The following is a 12,720-nucleotide window of genomic DNA, read 5'->3' on the forward strand; positions in this document are numbered from 1 at the left end:
TACAGAAGTCCATTCCATAATCTACCACAGATGTTTTATATTCCACCAAGAACCTTTCCCAAGAATTCCATAATAATTCTAAAGGATCCCTAACTTTCCTAGAATACATTAGTTCAAAAGGTGAAAACCCGGTTGATTCTTGCAGCTCCTCCCGGTAGGCAAACAAGGAACACCCCAAGCGTTCATCCCAATCCTGTGGGTGATCCTGTACATAGCTTTTTATCATCCCTTTTAGCACCTTGTTAAATCTTTCAGTCAAACCATTGGTAGCTGGATGATGTGGTTGTTTTTAGATGCTTCAACCCACAGCACTTCCATATACACTGCATAACTTCCCCCATAAATGCACTGCCTTGATCTGTCAATACTTACCCAGTCTCATAAAAATCTTCAGTAATGCTTCTGCCACCACAGGAGCTTCTACTGATCTCAGTGCCTCAGCATCTGGGTACCTTGTGACATAATCTACCACCACTAAGATATATCTCCGGCCATGCCTTGAAGGTTTAGATAAAGGACCCACTATGTCAATCCCCACTCTGTAAAAAGCTTGCCCTGTTATAGGAAGGGGTTTCAGTGGAGCCTTTGTTTTCACCCCACTTTTACCCACTTTTTGGCACACTCTGCATGATAAGCAGTATTGGTTGACATCTTTGGCAATATTTGGCCAATATAAATGCACAGTCTTTTTGGTCTTTTTTACTCCTAGGTGTCCCAAGCAAAGTATATCATGTGCCATTATTAGCAACCTAGTTCTGTATTTGCTGGGCACTATTAATTGTTTGACTGGTTCACAGTTTATATATATCTCTTTTGGCAGCCACATTCTATATAGCACCCCATTTCCCCACAGTTTGATCCCTCAGGTTCCCTGTAAAAGGGACTCCTTGTGGTAGGGCTTGTTCCTTTATGGCTTTTAAACTAGAATCCTGTTTCAACTCATCTCTGAACTCCTGTGCCTCTCCAACATCGAGCAAGTTCAGTACCGGTAACATTGTCTCACCTTCGCAGGCACAGTAGGGGTTGCTATGATGACCTCAGGCTCCACCCTGTTCTGTTCAGCGACAAGCAAAATGGCTTCTGCACCTTTGCCAAGCTGTTGTCTTGTCACCACATAAATCTGCCCCTGTGATCACATCTCCACTCAAAATTATGGGCTCATGCTGTTGGACATTGATACCCACTTTATAAGTCTCCTCTTTTCCTCTCCAGTTCAACTTTATCAAGGCCGCCGGAATGCTCTCTTGCACACGCGTCACACCTTGTATTACTTTTTTCTGAGGTAAAATTTTCTCAGCTTTCACTAGGTCTGGCCTCAAGAGGGTCTGGGCAGCACTAGTGTTCAGTAAAGCCCAATATTTCACCCCTTGCACAAACACTTCCTCCCTCAAGCTCGTGTCAAAATCCTGCACATTTGACCAGCTTATTTGACAAATTTGAATTTTCTTAGCTTTCCCCTCACTCTGCTCATTCTCTACTGTTTTTACATGAACAAGAAATCTGGTGGGGTTGCTAACTTCACACTGGAATCATAAATGGCCTGGTTTACCACATCCAAAGCAGACCTTTCCCTCCATTTTAGGACACACATACCTAGTTTGTGGTGATCTGTAACCTTCAGATATTGTTGGAGGGTTTACTCTCTGTGTGGTACTGTCGGAGAATTCTTCTCCTTGGGATCTTTTGCTGGGGGTCCTTAAATAAAATTGAAAACACAGCCTTGAAGCAAAAAGGTAGGCCTTTATTCTTTACAAGCATATGTAGGGCCATATGCAGGGTCAGCCCCTCAGAAGCATCCAGGTGAGACTGCACTGAGGCACTGTGTGCCAGCTTCTTTTATAGAGTAGAATTACAACATGTGACAGTGATTTCACCAATCTCATCACAGTTCCTCCTCACTACAATCGTTCCAAACCAATCAGAAAGCATTAGCTAACTCCAGTGGTGATTCCAAGATTCTGTCCATATCATAAATGTTACCATAAGAACATAAGAAGAGCCTGCTGGATCAGGCCAGTGGCCCATCTAGTCCAGCATCCTGTTCTCACAGTGGCCAACCAGGTGCCTGGGGGAAGCCTGCAAGTAGGACCCAAGTGCAAGAACACTCTCCCCTCCTGAGGCTTCTGGCAACTGGTTTTCAGTAGCATGCTGCCTCTGACTAAGGTGGCAGAGCACAGCCATCATGGCTAGTAGCCATTGATAGCCCTGTCCTCCATTGTCCTACTGTCTCTTCAAGACTAATGAATTTTGGTTCTAGTTAGAACAGTTTCTGCTGTGAATATGTTTCAACCATATGCCATTGTTGCATTGTTTTCAGATGGGTCAGGCTGACTCAGGCACACCTGGAAATATTTTGGACAAGTTCCCTGAGTTAAGTTTGGGAACTTAACTCAGGGTGTTTGTGAATGTATGAGCACCCCCAGTTCTATTCCTTTGCCATAGGGGTTCTTATTCTTATGTCCTTATACTTTCTCAGAAATCCCATTCCCTTGCTTATGAAATACATAGCTCAAGAGAGGGAATTATTTAAGAAACTTGAGCTTCATCTTGAAGCCACACAGCAAAAACAAAACTGGATAACTCTGGTTAACCAGTATCCTTCAGCCTCAGAAATATAAAGGCAGGCAAGCAGGCCACCCCAGATGTACCCTTTTCTTTATGAAAACACACTTATAAAGTTGTAAAATATTATACATTTCACTATTTCTCTTTATTAAAACTTCCAATACGTTTCATAATTTTTTCCCTAGGTGGAGTTCTTGCTTTACCCAAGAATCAAACATTGGCAATCCCTACTCATTTCATCAATCACAGCTTCTCTCGCTCCTAACGTTTCTTGATTCCAAACAATAAAATCATTAATTTCAGCCTTGTCAAGTACCGGCGATTTGGTGGGAAAACAGGAGACCACTGTGACCTGTTGTCAATGGCAATGGGCTTTTGCCTACTGATTAAATATTAAATGCTAAGATTCAGAATTTCTCTATAAGCTTGAATCTCAGGGCCCCAATAGGCCTGAAGTTCAATATTTAACTTCTTATGATTGTAAAAGAAATTTGCCTTCTTAATAGTCATGATCATACATATATAGTAGGGCCCTGCTTATACGGCGGGTTAGGGACCATGCCCCCACCGTAAAGTGGAAATCGCCGTAAAGCGGAACCCATTGACTATAATGGGTCGCGTCACGTGAAAATGATGCGAAAATGATGTGAAAATGCCGCAAAAGCACAAAATCAGCTTTAAAACAGGGAATTTCCCCTAATTGAAAGCCACCACATCAGCGGAACGCCGGAAAACGGAACGCCGTAAAGCGGGGCCCTACTGTATGGATATATAAAATTCCCCTTTAGTACCACATCTCTACTGCCAGTTGTGTTGGTTTTGTTTTAAAATCTTTGTGTCTTTCCCAATGAACCCGTTCGGTTTGATGCAAAATGATCTGCCAGCTCTGCAGCCTCCTGTACAGTCTTAGGGGAATGATCTTTAACCAGTAGCCTAATATTTGGTAGCAGTTGATGGAATAACTGGTTTAACACCATGAGGCTTTTTACCTCCTTCACAGATTGAGCTTTCGCACTCAACATCCACTTTTCAAATATGTCCATCAATTTCACCCCCAACTCCACAAAAGACCTCGCTGACTGTAACTGAGTTTCTGAAAAGTTTTCTGAACTAATCAGGCCCCAATCTAAATCTTTTAAACACTGCCTCGTTAAAATCAGCATATGTCACTGGCCTGTCTGAGGGGAAACATTGATCCACCTCAGCCAATTCTCCTTTAATTAAGTTTGATCAATACTGCATAATCTTTGGGTAATCCCCATATCTGTGCCACCTTTTCAAACGTTGTGAGGTAAATTTGGGGATCTTGCCCAGGCTCATATGTGGAGAAATCTTTTGAAGTCACTTCTGTTTTTGCTTCATCTGTCTTATCTCCTCAGAATGAAACTTCTCCCTTTCTAATCTTAACCTTTCCACTTCCATCTCAGCCTCCATTTGTAACCTTTCAGTCTCTACAAACCAGTTTCTCTTTTTCCTCAGCCTCCATTCTTAGTTTCACTGTCTCAATCTCTTTCTTTTTCCTCACGTTCCCATCTTCTCTCTTAAATACTCCACATAGACAAAATTACTTGAGCACCCTTCACGGGTCTCCTCTTTCACAGGCTCTTGGTTTTGGACTGATGGATTAGTGTTACACACAACTCATCTACCCTCATGAGGTAAATGAAAGGCTATACATTTCTCCACCAGCTCTTCCCTCTTCATTTTCAAGTACTCCACCATGTCACTAAGAACTCACAAACTTTACCATACACACTTAGAAGTTATCCTTGTCTATTATTCTACACACAACCACGCTGCTTCCTGGGAACTTCCTCTTGTTTGTATCCCACTGCAATTGGCACCACCTGTCAGACCTCCTCTCTTGCGCTGGCCCTTGCACAGATCTCTCACAATCCCACCACTAGGCATCACTACCTAACACACTGGAGAGCAATGCTGCCCTGAGACTTTGCCTTAGTCTCCTCCTTTAATAGATTGCTATTAAGTGTCTAGGTACACCTGCAGGCCAGAAAAAAACACCCCATCTTTCTATCTTTAAAGACTACAGCCCTGGGTTGCCTTTGGATACCTGCTGCTGGTACACTAACCATTAACCGCTGCCACCATAGATACTGGTTCCAGATTTGGTTTTTGCTCTGCCCACCCTTCTCCTCTGTATGAACCCAGCCAAGGAGCAGACATTTTGTTAAACCAAACAGATTTATTAAATAACAATGGGAATAAACAAGATTACTTTTAATTCAGTTGTCATGTGTGTGGTTACATATAAATGATCTTCAACATACTATAGTTTCTCTTACTTCATATACTTTAGTCCTAAACCTGCCTCACTACCCGTCTAAATACACATCCACCCCTCACCCTTTTCAGCCCCAAACCAGAACTGAACCCCTGACCAACTGTCATTCTCCCATATATACATTCAACCACCCAGATGCTCAGCCAATCACAACACAGCATTCCTCAACATTCCATCATGTGTACTCCCTCCTCCCAACTCACTCTACTTACCATATTTAACCTACAAAACTGGCACTTGCCATGAATATCATGCAAACACTACAGGGGCATCACAGGCCTCTCTTGTGGTCTCCACAGAACAGGACGAGAGATGGATCATTGTCCCTCAGCTGGCATATCCAGAGCACAGGATTGCACCCTAAGGTTGTGATCCAGTACATGTCTACTCAGAAGTAAGTTCCAATGGGTTCAATGGGACTTACTCCAAGGAAAGTGTGTTTTGGATTGCAGCCTAAGGCAAGAAACAGTACCACTAATTACAGAACCTTTGCATATACAGAGGATTTTTGCTGGTCTTTAAGAGGGAACTGTTAGGCAGGCTTCCAAAGAGAAGGAGACACTAGGGAAATTTATTATTATTATTATTTGATAATAACAATAATAATGAATCTATGAATATCAGTCTCCTTAAATTATAAATGCTACAAATAAACAAAAGGGCTCATTAAATAACTTCTTCCTATTAAGTACAATCATATATGTTTGTTTTTATATTTATATTAGCATATCATATAAATAATTATAATTGTATTATATTTAATTTATATTATTAATCATTGCTATGGATTGTTACTCAATTTTAAGTTTATTCAAAATATGTGATAGTATTAATGCTAATAGTTTAGTCACTGTTTTTGTAATTCAGGTGCTTTCATTAACAATAAAAAAACTTTTTTTAATGACACACCTAAAACTAAGCCAGCCTTTGCCAACTTAGTGCTCTCCAGATGTTTTTGACTGCAGCTCCCATCAGCCCCAATGAGCATGGCTGTGCTTGCTGGGGCTGATGGGAGCTGTAGTCTAAAACATCTGGGGGGGCATCAGCTGAGCAAACCAAGCAGTGGCAGACCTTGCTTGGGAGACCGTTTCATAACAGCAGCAGCAGCACTTAAAGGCAGAGCCCTGCACCACTAGATCTTGCCTCTCAAAGAAAAGGTACAGAGATTTCAAAGACTGTTCAGGGAGGAGGGAAGCTCATATAGGAGATGTTCATTCTGATTCCCTTTCCACCTTTCCTGGTGGCACTACTATCCAAGACCCTTTTATTATTTATTTAATTAATTTGTATACCACTTCATACTTGAAAAGAAGCCTCTAAGCGGTTTACAGTGTTGAAAACAAACCAAATTACACATTTAAAACAATACAAAACATTTAAAAGAAGCCATCTCAAATGTTAACATCTTAACATTAACAATAAACATAAAAACCAAATTACACATTTAATACAAAACATTTTTTAAAAATCTTAAACATTAATATAACCTATATTAACAACTAACATAATAAATCATAATCACTACTAACAGATTAAAACACAAATTCATCAGTTAATACATCAGTTATTATGTTCTGGAAATGCATGTGCACCATATATTTTTTGCCTAATTTTGGGGGGGGAAAGTCAAATTGTTCAGTTGCCGATTCTTATAACTATTGCTCCAATATGTCTCGTCTTTCCCTCTCTCTTCCCCCCCCCTTTTTGTCCTGGCATGTGAGTAGCATGAGCAACCAAGAAGACACGATGTGACAAGGCCTGGGCCAGGCTCCTATTGTGCAGGGAGAAAAAGAGATGGCAAGATCGCGGCACACTTGTGCGTTGCGATATGCCTTGTAGCTGCTTAATAAATAGCTTATTGCACATATAGTACAGGTGAGATGAGTTCTCCTGAATAGTTTTTCAGATTCCTCACTGCACTTGTGTATAACAGGCAGGGTCTGCATCATGGGTTGGCTTCAGTGTGCCCCACCCCCACACCAATAGGGACCTCATTACCACTCCCAGGAGCCTCTTAGACCTCCTCCTTGCTGCTGCCGCTGCCTTTTCAGCTGCCATTTCCAAGCAAGGAAAAGGTGCAGTGATCACCTCTCTCTTCCTGGGAAGGGGTGCAGACTGTGCCAGATTAATCCAAGAGGTAACAAGGGCTAACACCCCCTACTTCCTGCTATCCTGTTTGTCCCTCCAGCTTTCAGTCACAGTATGGATTATATCTTTTTCTCCCCCTAAAATGGCCTTTTCAATTCCCCCAACTAGTTTTTCTGAAGTCCCCTCTGGATTGGGTCCAAAGGGAGAGGAAAGTGTTTGGGAAATGGCAACAGAAGAGAGGAAATGGAGGTGGGCATTCAAGGAGAAAAAAAGGTCCACTGGAAGTATTGCACACAAGCTCCCCCCCCAAAAAAAACCTGGGGAACCAGCACTGACAATGGGACACATAGATCCCTCAAGGCCACTTTCCAGTTGAATGGATTTGGGACCTATTAGTAGGAACATAAGAAGAGCCCTGCTGGGTTAGGTCAAAGGCCTACCTAGTCTAGCACTCTGTTCTCCCAGTGGCCAACCAGATACTGTGGGAAGCCCATGTGTGGAACCTGAGGACAGCACCATTCTCCCCAAGCTGCTGGTAGTGAGTGCTGAGGACCAAACTAGACATGCTGATGCAGGAGACCCATGAGCAGGAAAAAGGAAACATAGGAAGGTGCCTTATTGTACAGAGTCAGACCACTGTTTCATCTAGCTCAGGTGTGAGGAACCTTTGGCCCTCCAGATGTTTGTGAACGACAACTTGCATCAGCCCCAGCAAGCATGGCCAATGGCTAGGGGTGATGGGAGTTGTAGTTCAGCAACATCTGGAGGGCCAAAGGTTCCCCACATGTGATCTAGCCCAGTGTTGCCCACACTGGTTGGCAGCAGCTCTCCAGAGTTTCAGATGCGGTTCTCTCCCAGCTCTACCTGGAGACAGCAGAGATTGTATCTCGGACCTTCTGAATGCAAAGCAGATGCTGTTCCCCCTTCATTCATGTTCTGTGCCCCCTTCATTCATGTTCTGGTTCCTTTCCATTCAATTAGGCTTCTGCAGAGGGGCATCCCAGTGGTAAGATGGTCATGTGCCCTTCTTTACAGAGGACAGCCCTCTGTCAGAGGACAGCTTCTGTTTACAAGGTGCCTACCCACTGGGGCAAAGCCACTATGATACCTTCCCACCTTGCTTACGGGGAGGGTGATGCTAAGGATGCTGGGAACCATGGGAAACTTGATGATATGCAGAATCAAGGTAGTCTACAAGCCCATACATACATAACCGCAAAATCCACATTTTCCATATTCAGTTGGTGGCCTCAAGATCGATACACGTCCTGTTTGTGGTCAGATTATTGTGAAAACTTGATTATCAAGCATCCATACATGTGGGCTTTTTTTGGTCTAAATTTCTTTAGCATTAGCCACTCCCCTAAGTCCACCGTTTTTCAGTGATAGGTCCATAACGATCATCTGTTTTTCATGTTTTTTCAGAAGAGCACAGAAATGTATATCTATTTTGTAATTCCCTCGCATGTGCAGGTTTGTGGATGTGCTATTGGTTGGGAAGGAGACAAGGGGCCTGGCATATGACAGCGGAACGCCCATGGATGGCCTATTGCAGGAAACTCTGCGGCATTGCATCCAAGCACACAGACATTAATGTGATCAGTACCGCCCCTAGGCACCGGGAAGCGGGGCACTTGCCCCGGGCCCCACACTTTGGGGGAGGCCCGTGCTTGGCGATCTGTGCTTGGCAGCCGGGGAGGTGGCGTCGCGGTCCTTGGGCGTTGCGGCGCCACTGACTCCACGACAGGGCAAGGCAGGCTAGTGACGCAGACCCGCCCATTGCCTTGCGCGGCCGCCGCTCTTCCCCGTTGCTCTGGCGGTGCTGAGTTCCGCCTTAAGAGGCTGGCCCAGATCTTCTTGTGGTGGTTTGTTGTTGCCATTGCCAAGTAGACCTGTGCTCGTTAGTCGCCGCTACTGCCTCCACTCTAGAGCGCTAAGAAGGCAAAAAGTTTCGCTTTAGGCTGGGTTACCTCCCCGAACGTCACTCGCCCAACGAGGAGCAGGAGCGGCGCATCCTAGGTAAGGAGCCCTCATCCTTGTGTGCGCATGTGAAGGCAATGCAATTCTTTCCCCTCCTTCAGTCAACAACTGCGCCATGGCGTCCCCTCCCCCCCACATTCCACTGCCCTCCGTTCGTATTTACTTTATTTCTCTCCTTCCTCTCGAAGTTCAAAAGATGGGGAGAGGGGTTATTATTTTCCTCCTTTTTAATTTTGGTTCAAAATCTTACCATTTTACCATTCTTTTTTAAAAAGCCACTAAGCTATTTTCACTCTAAATCAACACTGAAATGTTAAAGTTGCAGTCCTGTGCACTCTTACATGACAGTCAATTCCATCAAAACAAATTGTCCTCACTTCTGAGTAGACATGCTTAGGATTTGCTTATTAATGTAAGGTTGACAAAGGTTCTCCTTACCCGGAGAACTGACTTTCCTCTCCCTTTTCTGTATTTTTTCTTTTCCTGTCACCTTCAATGGAAGCCTTCCTTTTCCTCTCTCACAAATAGCTGTCTATCTGCCCTCTCCTTGCATCAACTTACCTAATATAATGTACAGAAAATAAATCTGAAAAAGTTTCAGTATCCTTAGAAATTAACATAGACAGCAGTTCTTTGCTGCTGTCCTAAACCCACTTAATTCGGAGTAAGTCCTGTTTAACTGAATGGTTGTTCCTTCTAAGCAAGCATTATGGGCAAATGGTGGTAAGGTAAGTGACCCAGGCTTGCAATCCAATACATGTCTACTCAGAAGTAAGCTCTGTTGTGTTCAATGGGACTTAATCCCAGGTAAGTATGTACTGGATTGTGGCCCTATTGAGTGAGTGAGCAGGCAGACAAGCTAGGCATTGCAACCCTAACTACATCTACTCAGAAGTAAGTCCTACAGAATTCAAAGGTGCTTACTCCCAGGTTAATTGAATTAGGATTGCACCCTTACTCCTGAATAAACAAAGGTCTAGTTGAAAAGCTGCAAGAAGCCTATGTGCTCAGTGAGACTACTCTTGTGTAAACCCACACAACCCTAAGGACACATTTATCTACAAGTAAAGCCCCATGGTTGAACTAGGAAACTTACTCCCAAAGAAAAACTACAAAGGATCAGGCTATGGAGTAGCCACAACTCTACCAAGGTACATTGGGGAGTAAGCATCATGACTGAATATTGATGAGATTAGGGTTGCCAGGTTCAGTTAGGAAGATAAAGATGGGAAAATATGCCTAGAAATAGACTGCCATATCTAGCAGATATCGACAAAGGGAAGACAGATGTCAAAAGACCAGTGGACAAATGGATATGGAACAGGTTGATTAGAGGCCTATTCCCTGAAGTGAAGGTAATCATATTTGTATTTAATAAATTGTTAGCCTCATATGTAAATTAAATATAATTACATATATTCGTAAATAAAATCTCTCTCTCTCTCAATATATATATAATATAGAGAGAGAAAGAATGTGGGGGCCCCCAATTATGCTTTTGCCCCAGGCCCGCCCATACTATGGGCGGGCCTGAATGTGATTATCGGTTTAGGAAAGTGTATAGGTTTTCCAATGGTATTTCTAATGCCGAGTTGTGAACGCAGAAATCTGTACTAGGTTGCAGTGTCATATGGACGATTGTGAATTAACAAGGATACAAAGGTATAACATTGCCGATCATAGAGTGGTATGGACAGACCCTATGAGGAAGAGAGCTGCAATAGTCTTCAGTCTTGTTAGGCTTCCTGTGCTGCCATTTTTATTCCCACCCACCCCACCCCACCTGCCAAAAAAGCAGGACTCCTGCAGAAATTCAGTAAGTGAAACTCTCACTTGTAGAATTTCTGCCTCTTGTTCAGCTCTTAATGGTACAGGTCTCCTGCCAAGAGAATCAAAATCCTACTGAGTTGCTTACATCTCATCCTGGCTTGCTAGACATGTATCCCAGTTCTGCCCTCCTCATGTTGCTGTTACAGTGACCTGCAATTGCTTCCACCTCCCCAGCAACAACACTGACACATTCAGCATCTCCTAGAGTTGCTACCTTCTCTCCCTGCCCTCCCTTGCCATGGATCCCCCTGCCTCTAACAGCTCCAAGACAAGCAGAAATTCAACAGGTGACACTCTTCCTGACCTTGTAGATTACAGTGACAAGAAAAAGCTTTGCTGTGCTGCAATTCCTCTTGTCATTTACCTGTCAAAGGTACAGGAGTTACTTCTTTAAAAAGCTGGTAACTTTAGGGACACTTGGAAGCACACTTTGCAGCTAAGGTTGCCACCCACCTCCAAACACAGCTCTTACGTTCACCAGGTGTGTGGCAAGCAGATAGCCAACCAATTCCTTGGCCCCTTCTTCCAGCTGGGCATGTTTGTGTGTGTGTGTGTGTGTGTGTGTGTGTGTGAGAGAGAGAGAGAGAGAGAGAGAGAGAGAGAGAGAGAGAGAGAGAGAGAGAAGCTCCATCTATTGAATTTCTGTCTTGCATCATCACGTCCACCTAGTGGGGTGAAATGGCAACCCAAATCTTTCCAACCACCCCTATCTACCTAGGGCAGCCCTTTTTTCTTGGTACCTGTCCTGGTGAATTGGGTTCAAGGATACATTCCAGTGGGTCTACTCTGAGTAGAACTAGCATTGGATGCCCCCCCATACTGCCTCCAAAAGTGGAGGTAGAACACAGCCATTGTGGCCAGTAGCCATTGATAGCCTTATCCTCCATGAATTTGTATAATCCAAGTTTAGGTCATACCAAATAAGCATAGATCATCCCAAAGCCCATGTAGTCCAGCGTCCCGTTCTCACAGCGGCCAGTCAGATGCCTATGACATGCCCACCGCAACCAGGACTTGAGCGCTATTTGTTATGCTCTTTGTTCGAGGGAAATGGTGTGTGCGCCTTTATAGGCTGATTTATGGGATTAACACCCACTCCCGTCCCCGGTTTCAAGAAGCCAGATCTCTTGGAACAACCGCGCCTAAACAGCGGCGCCCTTGCATTCCCCCCAAGTCACCCCCCCTCTTGGGCAGCACAAACATACAGGCGCCCCCTCCCTTTCCACCCCTCCGCCCCGTCAACGTTGCCGGCTTGCTTGAGCTGCAGCCGCCAGCCCATCGTAGATGCAACCCGATCCACTTGACATGAAACCCGCTCTTGCTTCCCAACGCCACCGAGAAACGAGCGACGGCAGCTCGCAAGCGGACATCTTTGCCAAGAGCCGCCCTGTTTCGTGCGCCGAGATCTGCCCCAAGGCCTTCTCCACCACCTCAGCCCTTTCCTGCCCGCCTTTTTAAAAAAATCCGCTGCCCCGCCCCAAAAGGGTCTTTGCCCTGCTTGGGCCGGTTCTCGCCCGCCAGGGCCGCGAAAGAGTGTCTCTCGCTCGGGGGCCACGCTTCCCCCCCCCCGTTCCTCCGCGCCCGTTACTGGTCGCCGGAGGGTTCCTCCTGATGCTGGTGGGAACGGCGCGAAAGGAGGCGATGGCTCTGCTTCGCCTGGTGTTGACGCTGCTTCCCGTCTGCCTCGTTTCTGCGCTGGGTGAGCCAGTGGGGGGAGTCGAAAGGGGAGCTGGGCGCCCAGGGATCCTCGAGGGCGGGTGTCCCCAGCGGCCACACCCTCGTGGCGCCCCTTCTGAGCCCTGGGGAGAACTGGCGGCCATTGTGCCTCCCCTGGGCTGGCGGGCTGGCTTGATCCCCCAAGGACACGCAGGCGCGGGTCTCAGACTGCTGGAAATGACCCCTTTGTACCCGGAATCGCTGCCCACTAATAAATAATAGTAGTAATAACAATATAT

The 12,720-nt window shown here is 45.0% G+C and overlaps 2 protein-coding genes and 1 long non-coding RNA gene across 9 annotated transcripts in view; 2 read left to right on the forward strand and 1 right to left on the reverse strand.

Moving 5' to 3' along the window:
• The window catches only part of LOC133368301 (disintegrin and metalloproteinase domain-containing protein 32-like), a 61,855-nt gene extending 55,149 nt beyond the window's left edge, over positions 1-6,706 (forward strand). The window contains exon 21 of the mRNA XM_061592361.1: positions 6,592-6,706. Within this exon, the coding sequence (XP_061448345.1) occupies positions 6,592-6,619 (28 nt within the window). The 3' untranslated portion in view covers positions 6,620-6,706. The remainder of the gene's footprint in view (positions 1-6,591) is intronic.
• Positions 1-12,720, reverse strand: part of LOC133368305 (uncharacterized) — a 28,158-nt gene that overhangs the window by 11,828 nt on the left and 3,610 nt on the right. The window contains exon 2 of the long non-coding RNA XR_009758620.1: positions 1,594-1,695. This is a non-coding gene — a long non-coding RNA (uncharacterized LOC133368305). The remainder of the gene's footprint in view (positions 1-1,593; positions 1,696-12,720) is intronic.
• LOC133368298 (disintegrin and metalloproteinase domain-containing protein 2-like) overlaps positions 12,062-12,720 on the forward strand; it is a 93,320-nt gene continuing 92,661 nt past the window's right edge. The window contains exon 1 of one of the 7 annotated variants that reach the window (XM_061592359.1): positions 12,062-12,464. Coding sequence is in view for 6 of the 7 variants with exons in the window: in XM_061592354.1 (XP_061448338.1) it covers positions 12,377-12,464 (88 nt within the window). In the remaining variant the exon portion in view is untranslated. The remainder of the gene's footprint in view (positions 12,465-12,720) is intronic. The other 6 variants (XM_061592354.1, XM_061592353.1, XM_061592357.1 and 3 more) reach the window with 6 other exon arrangements.

Source organism: Rhineura floridana, chromosome 12, assembly GCF_030035675.1.
Source record: "Rhineura floridana isolate rRhiFlo1 chromosome 12, rRhiFlo1.hap2, whole genome shotgun sequence".
Lineage (NCBI taxonomy): Eukaryota > Metazoa > Chordata > Lepidosauria > Squamata > Rhineuridae > Rhineura > Rhineura floridana.